The sequence below is a fragment of the Sapajus apella genome, unplaced genomic scaffold, assembly GCF_009761245.1.
Source record: "Sapajus apella isolate SASKATOON/1434 unplaced genomic scaffold, GSC_monkey_1.0 scaffold77, whole genome shotgun sequence".
NCBI lineage: Eukaryota > Metazoa > Chordata > Mammalia > Primates > Cebidae > Sapajus > Sapajus apella.
Window position 1 is genome coordinate 7,211,851 of NW_022437017.1, and position 14,581 is coordinate 7,226,431.

A 14,581-nucleotide genomic window follows, 5' to 3' on the forward strand; every position below is an offset into this window, starting at 1 on the left:
GACTGAAGGCAGAACTGTCGAAAGCCCCCCAGCCCTTGGCCCGTGGGTGGAGGTGGGCTCTGGCCTCCGCTTCCAGTCAGGAGGCAGACCCCCCTCGCCCAGCGCTGGGGGTGCGTCCGTGGCTTCCCGGCCACCTGTGCAGAGCCTGCGCTCACTGCTTGTGTGCCCTCTAGGATGGCGGCTCCCTGGACCAGGTGCTGAAAGAGGCCAAGAGGATTCCCGAGGAGATCCTGGGGAAAGTCAGCATTGCGGTCAGTCCCGGCAGACCCGCCTCGCGACCCCACCCACACTCTGCGTAGACCTCTTCCACACGGCCAGACTTCCAGGACCCACTCCCCGTGTAGTGGGGGTTAGGGTGGTCCCTGTGGAGCTTGAACAAGTGACATCCCTTTTGGGGCCTGAGGTTGCATCTGCCGAATGGAGATGTGAGGTCCCCCCTCTCTCTCAGTATTCTCTGTTTGCCGTGCTGGTCCCTTCTTGCCCTCGTGGCAGGGGGACGCTGGCAGCTGGCACGGTGCAGGGGATGGGAGCTTGTTGAAGGGGAAACCCTGGGGTGGGAGGTGGGACACCAGGAGCTCCAGGCACGCTCCCCGCTTGCTGTAAGAACTGCCACCGGACCAAGCCACGGGGCAGGGTGGGGGGCTTCTCTGCTGCTGGGTCTCCAGCACAGCCACTCCGCAGAGCCTTGAGGTCTCAGAAGCCCGCGCGTGTTTCTTCTAGAAGCTTAGGCCTTGCCCACTGCAGGGGAGTCCGGCCTGACTGTCGCGGTGTTGGAAGGGAGGGAGCCGCAGGCCGCCTGCTGCCAGACGCGGCGCTTCACAGTTGAAAGCTGCCATCAGCGCCGCCCTATTTAACTTCTCGGGATATTCCTTCCAGGGCGGGCCTGGGGGAAACGGCGCCCTTCCCAGGCACCCTTACCCTGTCCCATCTGGGGGCCCTTAGCACAGTCCCTGGGACCCCAGATGCGTGACAGATGCGGCCCTTCTGGCTGGTGTGGGTGAACTCGGTAGCCCGTCCAGGCCGTGAGCCACTGCCTCAGCTTCTGTGGGGCTCAGCCGCGTGGTCTGATTCAGAGGCAGTAATGGCATCACCACCCTGAAGTCAGGTGGGAACCGGGGTTTACTCGCACACACCGGCACGGGCCCTCCGGATTGTCACGTCTCTGCCCTCGCTGGCTCCACCCCAGCAAGCTCAGCACAGCCTGAAATAGGGTTCCCGCCTCGGGTCCCTCGCTCTGGCTCTGGCTGCTCAGGTCCGACCCCTGGGCCCCGTCAGGCGTTAGGCCCCGGTGGCCTTGTCCCATGACCCCCTCGGCACTCCCCTGCAGGTCCTCCGGGGCTTGGCCTACCTCCGAGAGAAGCACCAGATCATGCACCGAGGTAAGACCCAGCCCGCCCGCCCCAGAGCCTCGAGGGCTGGTGGGCAGCTGTCAGGCGCCTCTCACCCGCAGCCTGCCTCCCCCAGATGTGAAGCCCTCCAACATCCTGGTGAACTCCAGAGGGGAGATCAAGCTGTGTGACTTTGGGGTGAGCGGGCAGCTCATCGACTCCATGGCCAACTCCTTCGTGGGCACGCGTTCCTACATGGCTGTGAGTCCCCCAGCTCTCCTGCCTCCCACCAGCTTTCCCAGCTCCTTGGCGGGCAAGCACTCCTATGTGGCTGTTAGTGCCCTGGGATGTTCCTGCCCCAGCCACACCCACCCTCCCATCAGCTCTCCCCACTTGCTGCAAGGTTTGCCTAAAGCCTGTGCCTCCTGTATATGACCTGATTTTCGGATTCCCCTTGCTCTTTATTTTTTATTTCTATTGCCTAGGCTGCTCATGAACTCCTGGGCTTAAGTGACCCTCTTGCCTCGGCCTGCCAAAGTGCTGGGATTCCACCAGCACTGAGCCACCACACGCGGCCAGATTTCCCCTTCCCGTTGGAATTCTCGAGTAGCTTTTTGTCTCTAGCAGTGCCTACCAGGTTTCTTTCTTTCTTTCTTTTTTTTTTTTTTTTTTTTGAGACAGTCTTGCTCTGTTGCCCAGTGCAGTGTCGCTGGAGTGCAGTGGCGCGATCTTGGCTCATTGCAACCTCCGCCTCTCGGGTTTAAGCAATTCTCCTGCCTTGGCCTCCCAAGCAGCTGGGACTACAGACACGCGCCACCACACCTGGCTAATGTTTATATTTTTAGTAGAGACAGGATTTCACCATTTGGCCAGGCTGATCTCACACTCCTGACCTCAGACGATCCACCCGCCTCAGCCTCCTCAAGTGCTGGGATTACACGCATGAGCCACCTCACCCAGCCTCTTTCTCTTTTTTTTTATTTATTTTTGCTTTTTTTGAAACAGAGTCTTACTCTGTTGCCCAGGCTGCCGTGGTGTAATCTCGACTCACTGCAACCTCCATCTCCTGGGTTCAAGCGATGCTCCTGCCTCAGCTTCCCGAGTAGCTGGGACTACAAGCACCTAAGCCCAGCTAATTTTTTGTATTTTTGGAAGAAATGGGGTTTCACCATGTTGGCCAGGATGGTCTTGATCTCCTGACCTCGTGATCCTCCTGCCTCTGCCTCTCAAAGTGCTGGGATTACGGACGTGAGCCACCGCGCCCGGCCTGGACTCTCGGGTCTTTGAGGAAATGACTAGGGATTCCGCAGTCTGCCCAACTGAGCCTCAGAGCAGGTCTGAGACGTCAGCGTGGAGAAGGAGCCGTGCTTCCTGGGCCTGTTGTCCATTTCTGAAAGTGCAGAGCATGGTGGGCTCTTTAGGAGCTGCGGCCAGCACCCGCTCCAGGCCTGAGGCTGGAGGCTCTTCAGCTGCCAGGGCCCGGGTGGGTGAGCTGGGAGGTGGAATCGCTAAGGCTGTCTCCATCGCTGTGGTTGTTAGCCGTGGACAGGCTGACTGGGGCTGGAACGGGGCAAGCCTGCCCTGCCACCCAGCCCTCTCCGGCTCCAGCTGCCATCCCGCCCTCTGGTTGTCTTTCTTCCCGCCTCTGCTGCAGCCGGAGCGGCTGCAGGGCACGCACTACTCCGTGCAGTCGGACATCTGGAGCATGGGCCTGTCCCTGGTGGAGCTGGCCATCGGAAGGTACCCCATCCCCCCGCCTGACGCCAAGGAGCTGGAGGCCATCTTTGGTCGGCCCGTGGTCGACGGGGCAGAAGGAGAGCCTCACAGCATCTCGCCTCGGCCGAGACCCCCCGGGCGCCCCATCAGCGGTACGGCCTGAGTCTGCCACTTCCGGTCTGGACGGGCAGTACCCGGCGCGGGGCCTGCTGTGCCGGGACAAGCAGCTGCCTCCCCTCTGTCCCCTGTCACACCACCTGTCCCACTGGACGGTGCTGACTGCGGTCAGCAGTCCTCAGATGGTCTGGGGTTTCCGGGGACAGAGCTGGAAGCGGCGAGCACCCCAGACCTGTTCTGCCTGGGGCAGCTGCACCTGTCGTTGCCAGCTGGAGGGATCTGGGCACATGGCTCTGCCGCCAGGGGCCTGGGCCCTTGCATTTTCCAACATTTTCTCCTGAAAGCACTCAAACAGACAAAGGTGGAAGGCGTTGGCCACCACAGAGCCCAGACCCTGCAGGTGACTCGCTCCTGTGTGTGGCCTAAAACTTCCAGGGAGCCCCGAAGTGGACAACTGACTTGGCATGTCCCTCGGTGGCCTGCTGCCTCCAACCCAACACACGCAGGAGGGAATACAGCCTGGGAGGGGGTGGGAGGGCACAGACCCTGGGGACAGCTGGGCTTGCAGAGGACAATCCGGTGCTTAGGGCAGGCACCTCGGAGCGGGAGCTTCCTGTCCCCAGCCAGAGATGTCCGAGGGGACACTTCCACCACCTGAGGGGGAGCAGGGAGTGGACCTGTCTCCAGGACAGAATGACGGGAGGGTTCTGTGATTTTTTTTTTTAAGTCAGACATTAGGGAGAGTTAGTGAGTTAGACCCCCAAAGGACCCCGTAGCAGACTACAGTTGGTTTTAAAACCTCGTTTCTGAACTAGAAAGCTCATACCCCACAACTCACTCATTTCAGGTGAGCAGTTCAGCAGTTTCCATTCACACAGTGCTGCACCCCATCACCTCTAATTCCAGAACCTTCTCAGCGCCCTGTCCCCATCCGCCGTCACTCTCCCCTTCCTGCCTCTGTGGACCGGCCTGTTCTGGGCATTGCACAGAAATGGGGTCATGCACTGTGTGGCCTTCTGGGTTTTATGTGGGGCTCCTCTCCCTGAGCGCAGTGTCCTCAAGGTTCATCCACACCGTGGTGGGTGTCACAGCCTGGCTCCTTTTGAGAGGCTGTGACACAGATGGGCCACGTTTTGTGGTCCATCCGCCCTGGATGGACACTGGGGCTGTAAGAAGGCAATTTTCACAGCCCTGGCAAACCCACTTCTTCCCCTGCAGCCAGACTGCTGTGAAGTCTTGATCTCATCCCAGGGAGACTCCCCAAGTGCCAGTCCTCAGGCCTGGCCCCGGCCCCTCCCAGCCCCAACTCCCAGGTGGTATATGGGCCCCTTCCACGCCTGCCCGGCCCGCCCCCAGCCCATGGCCCCAGCCCGCCTGCCCATTTCACGACAGGAGCAGAAGGCGAAAGTCCAGCAGCCAAACCCGGGCCTGGCCAGCTGGTTCTCGGACAGGGGTCAGCCACCCTCAGCCGGTCTCCTGTTCTGAGTGGCATTCGGGGCCTGCCGCCATCACCACCGGCAGCTCCGTACAAGGTCAAGCTGCTGTCCTTGCCTGCGGTCAGCGCTGTCCCTCCCCCTGCCCGCCAGAGAACAGGGGTGATGACTTTGGCACGGCTGGCAAACCTCACTGAGCCAAATGTGTGACTTCTCAAAAAACGTTCGTGTTCCTTTTGGCTTTTTTTTTTTTTTTTTTTTTTTTTTTTTACCACTAGAGGCTCAAGCGAGAAGTAGCCATCCCAGGGAATGGAGGCTGGAGACAGTCAGGCCAGGGAGCTTTGTCTCCGGCCTCCGATTTCACCTGGCATGGGGAGGGGGTGCCTGGCGGTGATGAGCCCCCTTGGAGCCCAACCCCCAGCAGACACAAGGTGGCCCCCGGCCCATCTCACCTCCATCTCTGTCCCCATGCAGGTCACGGGATGGACAGCCGACCTGCCATGGCCATCTTTGAACTGCTGGACTATATTGTGAATGAGGTTCGTGTGCCACACCCTATGGCTTTTCTTTCTTCTTTTTTTTATTTGTTTGTTTTTAAGGCAGAGTGTCGCTCTGACTGGAGCCAGAGTTGCTCCGGCTGGAGTATAGTGATGCAGTCTCCGCTCACTGAAACCTCCACTCTGCAGGTTCATGTGAGCCTCCTGCCTCAGCCTCCCGAGCAGCCGGGATTACAGGTGCACACCACCACACCCAGCTAATAATTTTTTTTTTTTTTTTTTTTTTTTGAGATGGAGTCTCACTCTTTTGCCCAGGCTGAAGCACAGTGGCTTGATCTCGGCTGACTGGAGCCTTCACCTCCCGGTTCAAGTGATTCTCCTGCGTCAGCCTCCCAAGTAGCTGAACCCTCCCAAGGGATTACAGACAGGTGCCACCACACCCGCTAATTTTGGGGTTTTTTTGAGACAGAGTTTCAGTCTTGTTGCCCAGGCTGAAGTGCAATGGCACGATCTCAGCTCACTGCAACGTCGCCTCCCGGATTCAAGCAATTCTCCTGCCTCAGCCTCCCCAGTAGCTGGGATCACAGGCATGTGCCACCACGCCTGGCTAATTTTGTATATTTAGTAGAGACACGGTTTCCCCATGTTTATCAGGCTGGTCTCAAACTCCCGACCTCAGGTGATCTGCCCACCTCAGCCTTTCAAAGTGCTGGGATTACAGGCATGAGCCACTGCGCCCGGCCTAATTTTTGTATTTTTAGGAGAGACAGGGTTTTACCATGTTGGTCAGGCTGGTCTCAAACTCCTGACCTCAGGTGATCCACCCGCCTCACCCTCCCGAAGTGCCGGGATTACAGGCATGAGCCACCGCACCCAGCCTTTTCTTTTCTATTTTTTTATTTTAAAGATGAGGGAACGGCCGGACGCGGTGGCTCAAGCCTGTAATCCCAGCACTTTGGGAGGCTGAGGCGGGTGGATCACGAGGTCAAGAGATCGAGACCATCCTGGTCAACATGGTGAAACCCCGTCTCTACTAAAAATACAAAACATTAGCTGGGCATGGTGGCGCGTGCCTGTAATCCCAGCTACTCAGGAGGCTGAGGCAGGAGAATTGCCTGAACCCAGGAGGCGGAGGTTGCGGTGAGCCGAGATCGCGCCATTGCACTCCAGCCTGGGTAACAAGACTGAAACTCCATCTCAAAAAAAAAAAAAAAAAAAAAAAAAAAAAGATGAGGGATCTGGGTACTAAAAAACGGAAACAGCGATGTTGACTGGGTTTTGCTAGGGAGGGTGAGCGGACAGAGCCAGTCCCTGTGCAGCACCAGCCAGCTCCTCCCCAAGCACTGCTTTTTCTAAGACGAACCCAGAATTCCCACCGCATCCTCTCACCCTGAGTCCAGCGGGAGGCACCTGCCAGCAGCCCTGGGCTCAGGCCGAGGAGCCAGGCTGCCCCTTGAGCAGTGGCCCAGTGTCTGCATCAGAGCGTCCTGGAGCCCGTGGGCATGGACTATAAATCACCCTGCTTCCGCAGAGAAAGGTACAGGCCTGGCCCTTGCCTCTTGGAAGGAGGCCCAGAGGGCCTAGAAGGACCTACAGGTCCCCAAAACCACCGGCGAGCAGCAGTACGAGCGTTTCCACTGCCCGGATGAGTAAACCAAGGCACGAGGAGGGGTGTGGTCGCCTCCCGGGCCTGCAGCTGTCAGGGAGGCACGGGACCAGACCCCAAAGCCCTGTTGACCATATGACCAGGGCGGGCCATCCCCTGGACCTTCTATGGGCTTCTGTGTGGCCCTTTGGAGCTGGGGCAGACAAATGGGCATCTAAGCTGCCTGCAGACTGGGCTAGGCCTGGGGTTGGGTGGCAAGATAATGACAGAGCCAGGCGGAGTGGCCCTGGTGACCCAGCTCTCCCTGCACCTGGTAGCCACGCCCAGGCCCAGTGTGCACGTCCCCCCCCACCCCGTCTTCCCACCCCTGCACAGGAGGGGCCCGAGCCTGCACTGCTGGCACCACTTCCACAGCCGCGCCTGCTCCAAGGACGTGTGTTCCGGGCCAGGCTCCCCAGTGCTTGGCCTCAAAACTTTGGACCCAGTTTGGCTGGGTTCTGTGGCTCAAGTTTGTAATCCCAGCACTTTGGGAGGCCAAGGTGGGCAGATCACCTGAGGTCAGGAGTTCGAGACCAGCCTGGCCAACATGGTGAAACCCCGTCTCTACTAAAAATACAAAAATTAGCCAGGTGTGGTAGCATGTGCCTGTAATCCCAGCTACTTGGGAGGCTGAGGCTGGAGAATCACTTGAACCCAGGAGGCAGAGGCTGCAGTGAGCAGAGATCACACCACTGCACTCCAACCTGGGCAGCTGAGCAAAGCTCTGTCTCAAAGCAGAACAACTTTGGACCCAGCCGTCCCCCCATGGGGCCCAGTCCCAGAGCTCATCCTTGAGTCAGCATCACTCTGGGGAAGGAATTAAGTGACAAGACTTGAGCGAGGGGTTTGGCCATGACTTAAGAGTTTTCGGTAGGCCAGCTCTGACAGTGCAGCCCAGTGTGGTGTGTGGTGTCGGCCAGGCCTGCAGGGCGGGGGTCCGGGAGGCGTCCAGCCAAGGGTCCTGAGGACGCCCAGGGCTGACCCACCCTCTGTTCTCCTCCACAGCCACCTCCCAAGCTGCCCAATGGTGTGTTCACCCCGGACTTCCAGGAGTTTGTCAATAGATGGTAGGTGGAGCCAGGCCACCCACACCCCTGGCCGGAACCCAGATGGGCCACTCCCGGGTCCTGGGTGGGGCCCAAGGCCCAGCCTGCCCATCCAGAATCCCAGCGCAGGGTTGGGCAGAACCCTGAGCCCACCAGGAAGCCAGAATTCCTTCCCCAGGGCTGCCATGCCAGCCTGCCCCCGAGCCCGGGAGTGAGGCAGGATCGCAGGCTCTGTGCATCTGACGATGTCCCCTCCTTTCCGTCTGTGGAAGAAGGAGAAGCCTCTGCCTGGTCCTCCGACCCCTGGCGTGCTGACCGTGGGCTCCCTGGGGTCCGTCCTTAGGTTCTAGGGGGCTCACCAACCCCTCTCTATTCTGCCCGTGGGCACCCAGCAGTGTCTGGTGTGAACCTCAGAGGCGCGTGGTGCAGACCCCAGTGGAGGAGATGGGACCACCCCACCTCCCCATAGGCCGGTCCATGTGTCCGAGCCGGGGATGCCTTGGAACTGCACCGGAAACTGCACCGCCCTCCCGGTGCTGACGGTGCCCCAGGCCCGTGGCGCGCCCTCCAGGAGGCCGTGAACGGCATCTGAGGTCCGCTGCTCGGTGCCTGAAGAGCCCTCAGCCCCGGCTGCTTCCAGCACCTGCCTCACCCAGTTCTGTTTAAAAGGACAAAGTTCCATGTTGACATTCGGGCCCTGGGCTTGGGGTTTTGATTAGAAACTTAGCTGGGGTTGCTTTCAGGCTTCTGACCGACTGGGCAGGGTTTCCCGTCCTCTGCCAGGCGGCAGAGCAGAGCAGGCGGGTCCGTGCCGCAGACCCAGGTCTCCCTGGCCACAGCCCAAAATGCAGGTGTCCCGGAACCGCCAACTGACTGGCCTGTCTTGTCTCCCCCGCCGCCTCCCGTCCTGCCTGTCGGAACACCAGCCTCATCAAGAACCCAGCGGAGCGGGCGGACCTGAAGATGCTCACGGTGAGTGATGCCTACGGGCTCTGGGGCCTCGAAGGTGCAGGCTGCCACCCAGGCCCAGGAAACAAGGCTGCTGGACCTGGCCCTGCCCCGGGAACCGGCACCTGTGGCCGGGATGTGGGCAGGCTGGGTGTGCCGGGCCACTCCGAGAACCCTCTGTGGGTCTCCCTCGTCTATGAGAGAAGCTATCCTGGGCTGTCGGGAGGAGCAGAGAGTGTGCGTGGGAACAGCTGTGGGCTCTGAGCTCCTGCCTGGGGCTGGCCCCACACACAGGATGCAACCCCGGGCTCATCTGCCCTCATGAGCAGCTGGAGGCAGCTGCCCCCTGAACTCCTTTCCCTTCAAACTAGACGGTGACTGTCCCTGTTCTGTGCACTGTGGCAGGCAGGTCCCCCGAGGCCATGGATGCTCCGGTGTCTCATTAAACCCCCATCCTCTGATATCCTTAGAAGCAAAGCTGTTCACCAAAACTCATCACCCCAGCGGGGACTGCACCCTCAGAGGGGTGCGTGGGCATCATCCTGCTGGCCCTCAGCCCACCCTGCACCACCCTGGGTGTTCTCACACACCATGGCCACCATCAGTGACCTTTGAACCCCTCCGCAGCCCATTGGTGGATTGGGGACACCGCCCTCCTAGGCAGCCTGCTACTTCCTTTGCCTCTAAAAGCCCAGAGAAACCAGCACCTTATGAGTGATGGAATGTGGCTTTCAGTTTTGGGGTTTTTTTGGCAGGGGGAAGGAGTCTTGCTCTGTCGACCAGACTGGAGTGCAGTGGCACAATCTCAGCGCACTGCAGCCTCCACCTCCTGGGATTAAGCAATTCTCCTGCCTCAGCCTCCTGAGTAGCTGGGATTACAGGCTCCTGCCACCATGCCTGGCTAATTTTTGTATTTTTAGTAGAGATGGGTTTCACCATGTTGTCCAGGCTGGTCTGGAACTCCTGACCTCGTGATCCGCCCGCCTTAGCCTCCCCAATCTGAGAGGCAGAGGTTGCTGTGAGCTGAGATGGCGCCATTGCACTCCAGCCTGGGCGACAGAGAAAGATTGTTTTAAAAAATAAAAATTAAGGCCAGGCGTGGTGGCTCACGCCTGTAATGCCAGCACTTTCGGAGGCTGAGGCAGGCGGATCATTTGAGGTCAGGAGTTCGAGACCAGCCTGACCAACATGGTGAAAGCCCATCTCTACTAAAAATACAAAATTAGCCAGGCGTGGTGGTGCATACCGTAATCCCAGCTACTTGGGAGGCTGATGCAGGAGAATTGCTTGAACCTGGGAGGCAGAGGTTGTGGTAAGCTGAGATCATGCCACCACAGTCCAGCCTGGGCGACAAGAGTGAAATTTTGTCTCAAAAAAAAAAAAAGAAAGAAAAATGAATGAATGAATGAGTTAAACTGACATGAAATTGAGGCTTCTGTTCCCAGGTCACAGGCGCCACACTCCAGGGGCTCCGGGGCCTCCCGTGCTGGGAGTGGGACGGTGCCCATCCTGCACTCTGCAGGGAGTTCTGTGGAACAGCTCTGTCCCATAGTTGAGCTGTTTCTGCCTGGGCTGTCCTGCTCCGGGGGACCATGGCTATGGCTGAGGACATTGTGGTGTCATGACTTGGGGCAGCCCCTGGCATGGAGTAGGTGGAGGCCAGGGACACTGGTCAGCACCCTGCAGTGCCTAGGGCGGTCCCACCCCAGAGAACGATCCGGCCCCAGTGTCCACAGTGGCCATGGGAACCGTGGGCTTGTGTGAGCACGGACCCTCTGGGAGTCCAGGCTGCTGGGCTGGTGGTGCCCCAACCGCGGGTGGAGTACGGCATCCAGGCTTGGCACTAGCCACTGCGCCTTTCTGGGTCGGGTTCCCTCTTCTGCCCTGAGCGGTCTTCCTGGGGGCGGGGTGAGGGGCACCTCTGTCTTTTGCTTTCTGTCCTGTACTGTGTGCCAGGGCTATGCAGACGCTGCCCTCCCCGTCCTGCTGTGACTCCAGGGCCCCGGGACTAACCACTCCTGTTCCCTTGCAGAACCACACCTTCATCAAGCGGTCCGAGGTGGAAGAAGTGGATTTTGCCGGCTGGTTGTGTAAAACCCTGCGGCTGAACCAGCCCAGCACACCCACGCGCACCGCCGTGTGACCGTGGCCGGGCTCCCGCCTCCCGCTGGTGACCTGCCCACCGTCCCTGTCCACGCCCCGCCCTTCCAGCTGAGGACAGGCTGGCGCCTCCACCCACCCTCCTGCCTCACCCCTGTGGCGAGCACCGTGGCGGGCAACTGCGCATGCAGGAACGGGGTCTCCTGTCCTGCCCGTCCCGCCCGGGGTGGCTCCGGCTCCGGGGACGGGCGACGCTGCTGTGTGTGGTCTCAGAGCCTGCTTCCTTAGGTTAAAAAAACAAAACAAAACAGGGAGAGAAAACGCAAACCGCCATCGTGCTGCTTTCTTCCGTCCGGCTTGGGGCGCTGGGCTTCAGTTCAGCGCAGCGTGGAGAGGGCATCCCTGAGCTGACCCGACCCACATCGCCGGGCGCCAAGGTGGCCTTAGGGAGAGCCGGCCGCTCCCATTGGGTCAAGGGATGAAGACCTGCAATGAGCCCCCAGGCGACGGTGGCTTTCACCAAAAGGAAGGAGAGGCGTCCGGTGTGGGGGTGGTGGATCGGTGGCTTGTGCCTGTCATTTCCAGCACTTTGAGAGGCTGAGGTGGGAGGATCCCTTGAACCCAGGGGGTCGAGGCTGCAGTGGGCCGTGATGACACCACTGCACTCCAGCCTGGGCGACAGAGCAAGGCTCTGACTCTGGAAGAAAAGGGAAGTGCCACCTGGCTTCCCTCTGTCCTCCTGCCACCGTCACTGCCCCCATGGAAGGCAGTGTTAGCCTTCTGTGATGGAAGCCACTTCCTGCACACTGCTCCAGTCTGTAGCCTCCTCCAAGGGAAGGCCGCCCCTGCCTCTTCCCCAGCAAGGCACCGTCCCCTCCCCATCCCGGTGCTTCCGGGAGCAGCAACTCCCAGGTCCCAGCAGCAGCAGCCGAGCTGAGACTCACCCCACAGAAAGGAAGCATTGGCTTTCTGAGCTGTCGGTATTGTTGGAAACCCCAGCAGGTCCAGTACATTCACCCTCCAGTCCCCCCGCCCCTGCAGCAGGCCCGAGGGCGGGGGGTTCTGTCACCTCTCCTCGCCCAACAAATCAGAAGTGACCACCAAGGCACGTCACTCTTCGGGCTTAGAACCGTTCAGCTGCAGCGAGTTGCAGATGAAACAGCGAGGGCTTGTCCTGGCGTCTTTGGGGTTCCTTGCAGGCCGCTAGCCTGGTTCTCCCGTTGTCTGAGATCCAAAGCCCCAGACTTTCTGCCTTTGGGCTGTGTCCCCGGGCATAGAGGAGGCTGCCTCGGGGCTGGATGTGGAGGGCAGCTGGGCCCTTCTAGGGGCTCTCTAAAGTTCTTGAGGCTGCGAGCCTCCCCCTCCAGTACTTCCTGGAGACAACCAGCAAGCTGATACTAATCTGTGGGCAAATTGTAGGGGAAGGGTTGCTGGCACTGTACTTCTGGAGAAGACAGCAGAAGGTGGGGGCTTGTTGTTCTGTGGGAACTGCTGGATCGTCCTTTTCTTCTTCGGGTGACCCTTCTAGTCTTGTGTGGTTTTGTTTTTTTTTTTTCTGCAGACATCAAAGAAGAGATGAGTTGATACCTCTTGCAAACAGCTCACCAGGCTTCTGCCCCTTTTTTCCCCCTAAAGTCTCACCTGCCTTAAAAAGAAAAACAAAGGCCAGGCTTGGTGGCTCACGCCTGTGATATAAACACTTTGGGAGGCTGAGGCAGGAGGATTGCTTGAGCCCAGGAGTTTGAGACCAACCTGGGCAACCTAGCAAGACCCCATCTCTACAAAAATAATAATAATAAGGAAAAAATTGGCCGGGTGAGGTGGTGCACCCTGCAGTCCCAGGTACTCGGGAGGCCGAGGCACGAGAATCACCCGAGCCTGGGGAGGTGGAGATTGCAGTGAGCCGAGATCGCACCGCCACACTCCAGCCTGGGCGACAGAGTGTGGCCCGTCTCCAAAAAATAAAAAATTGGGGGGAAAAAAAAGACAAAGTGTTGAAGTTGCCGCCCTGTGGTAGCCAGGCCCGTTCAGGATTCCGGGGGAGCGAGGGGGCGGGGTGGGGTGGGTGCTGAAGTGGATGATTTGGGCGCCTGTGCTCCAAGCAGGCAGGACCTCTGGGCAGGTCCTGGCAACCCGAGGGTCCTGGCCACCCCCCTGCCACTGGCAAGGAGTGAAAGGACACAGGGTCCCAGGGAGCAAGGGCAGTCTGCGCTAGGTGCGGACAGACTCGGCACCAGGGTCCCTGCGGTGTGCATGGCCATCCTGCGGCTTCACTGGAACCCCACAGCACCCCAGCGGGAAGGACGGGAGGGAAGCTGTGGCCTTGCCTGTTACCCCGACTCACATCAGAGCCCGGCTTCTAGAACTATTCCGTAAACGTGGCAATAGTGCACCTGTCAGGTTCCTTTCTGGGTCCCTCAGCTCCTGCCCCTCGCCAAGACACCTCCAGACCCAGCTGCTCCCTCATCTGACACCCCTTTCATGCCCGATGCCCTTTGGACGTATTACCTTCTGCTCTCCACTGCAGAGGCCTGGGAAGGGATCTCAGGTGCTCCGAAAGGTAGCCACACACCTGGGGACGTCCTGTTTCACCCTGGCTAGGAACGCCCTGTAGTCCGGGGGTAGGATTCCCTGGCACGCCGGGGGCAGACCCTTTCCTGTAAAACATGCAGCATTTTAAAGTTTGCAGGGCACAGGCCCAGTGCAATGGCTCATGCCTATAATCCCAGCACTTTGGGAGGCCGAGGTGGGTGGATCGATTGAGGTCAGGAGTTTAAGACCCGCCTGACCAACCCCATCTCTATGAAAAAATACAAAAATTAGCTGGGCGTGGTGGCACACACCTATAATCCCAGCTACTCCAGAGGCTGAGGCAGGAGGATTGCTTGAATCTGGGAGGCGGAGGCTGCAGTGACCCGAGATCGAGGCACTGTACTCCAGCCTGGTCAGCAAAGTGAGACTCTGTCTCAAAAAATAAAGTTTTCAGAGCTTGGCGGGGCAGGGTGGCTGATGCTTATAATCCTAGCACTTTGGGAGGCCGAGGCGGGTGGATCACCTGAGGTCAGGAGTTTGAGACCAGCCTGGCCAACATGGTGAAACCCCATCTCTACTAAAATACAAAAATTAGCTAGCCGTGATGGCGGGCACCTGTAATCCCAGCCACTCTGGAGTCTGAGGCAGGAGAATCCCTTGAACTCGGGAGGCAGAGGTTGCAATGAGCCGAGATCATGCCACTGCACTCCAGCCTGGGCAAGAGAGCAAGACTCCATCTTAAAAAATAAATAACACCCAGGCTCGGTGGCTCATGCCTGTAATCCTGGCACTTTGGGAGGCTGAGGCGAGTGGATTGCTTCAGGCCAGGAGGAGTTCGAGACCAGCCTGACCAACATGGTGAAACCCCGTATCTACCAAAAACACAAAAATTAGCTGGGCGTGGTGGTGTACACCTGTAATCCCCCATACTCAGGAGGCTGAGGCAGAAGAATCTCTTGAACCCAGGAGGCAGAAATTGCAACGAGCTGAGACTGTGCCACGGCACTCCAGCCCGGGCAACAGAGTGAGACTGTGTCAATCAATCAATAACGTTTGCAGGGCTTCCGAACGTTTTCTGTGGTTATTCTTAAAAACCTCCAGACAGGCCAAGCACGGTGGCTCACGCCTGTAATCCTAACACTTTGGGAGGCCGAGGTGGGTGGATCACCTGAGGTCAGCAGTTCAAGACCAGCCTGGCCATCATGGTGAAACCCCATCT

The 14,581-nt window shown here is 59.1% G+C and overlaps 1 protein-coding gene across 1 annotated transcript in view; it reads left to right on the forward strand.

The window, feature by feature from the left end:
• MAP2K2 (mitogen-activated protein kinase kinase 2) overlaps positions 1 to 11,157 on the forward strand; it is a 32,267-nt gene extending 21,110 nt beyond the window's left edge. Inside the window, exons 4-11 of the mRNA XM_032252243.1 lie at positions 174 to 251; positions 1,328 to 1,379; positions 1,465 to 1,589; positions 2,983 to 3,196; positions 5,069 to 5,133; positions 7,742 to 7,803; positions 8,709 to 8,754; positions 10,763 to 11,157. Of these exons, the coding sequence (XP_032108134.1) occupies positions 174 to 251; positions 1,328 to 1,379; positions 1,465 to 1,589; positions 2,983 to 3,196; positions 5,069 to 5,133; positions 7,742 to 7,803; positions 8,709 to 8,754; positions 10,763 to 10,873 (753 nt within the window). The 3' untranslated portion in view covers positions 10,874 to 11,157. The remainder of the gene's footprint in view (positions 1 to 173; positions 252 to 1,327; positions 1,380 to 1,464; positions 1,590 to 2,982; positions 3,197 to 5,068; positions 5,134 to 7,741; positions 7,804 to 8,708; positions 8,755 to 10,762) is intronic.
• Positions 11,158 to 14,581: the final 3,424 nt, after the last annotated feature.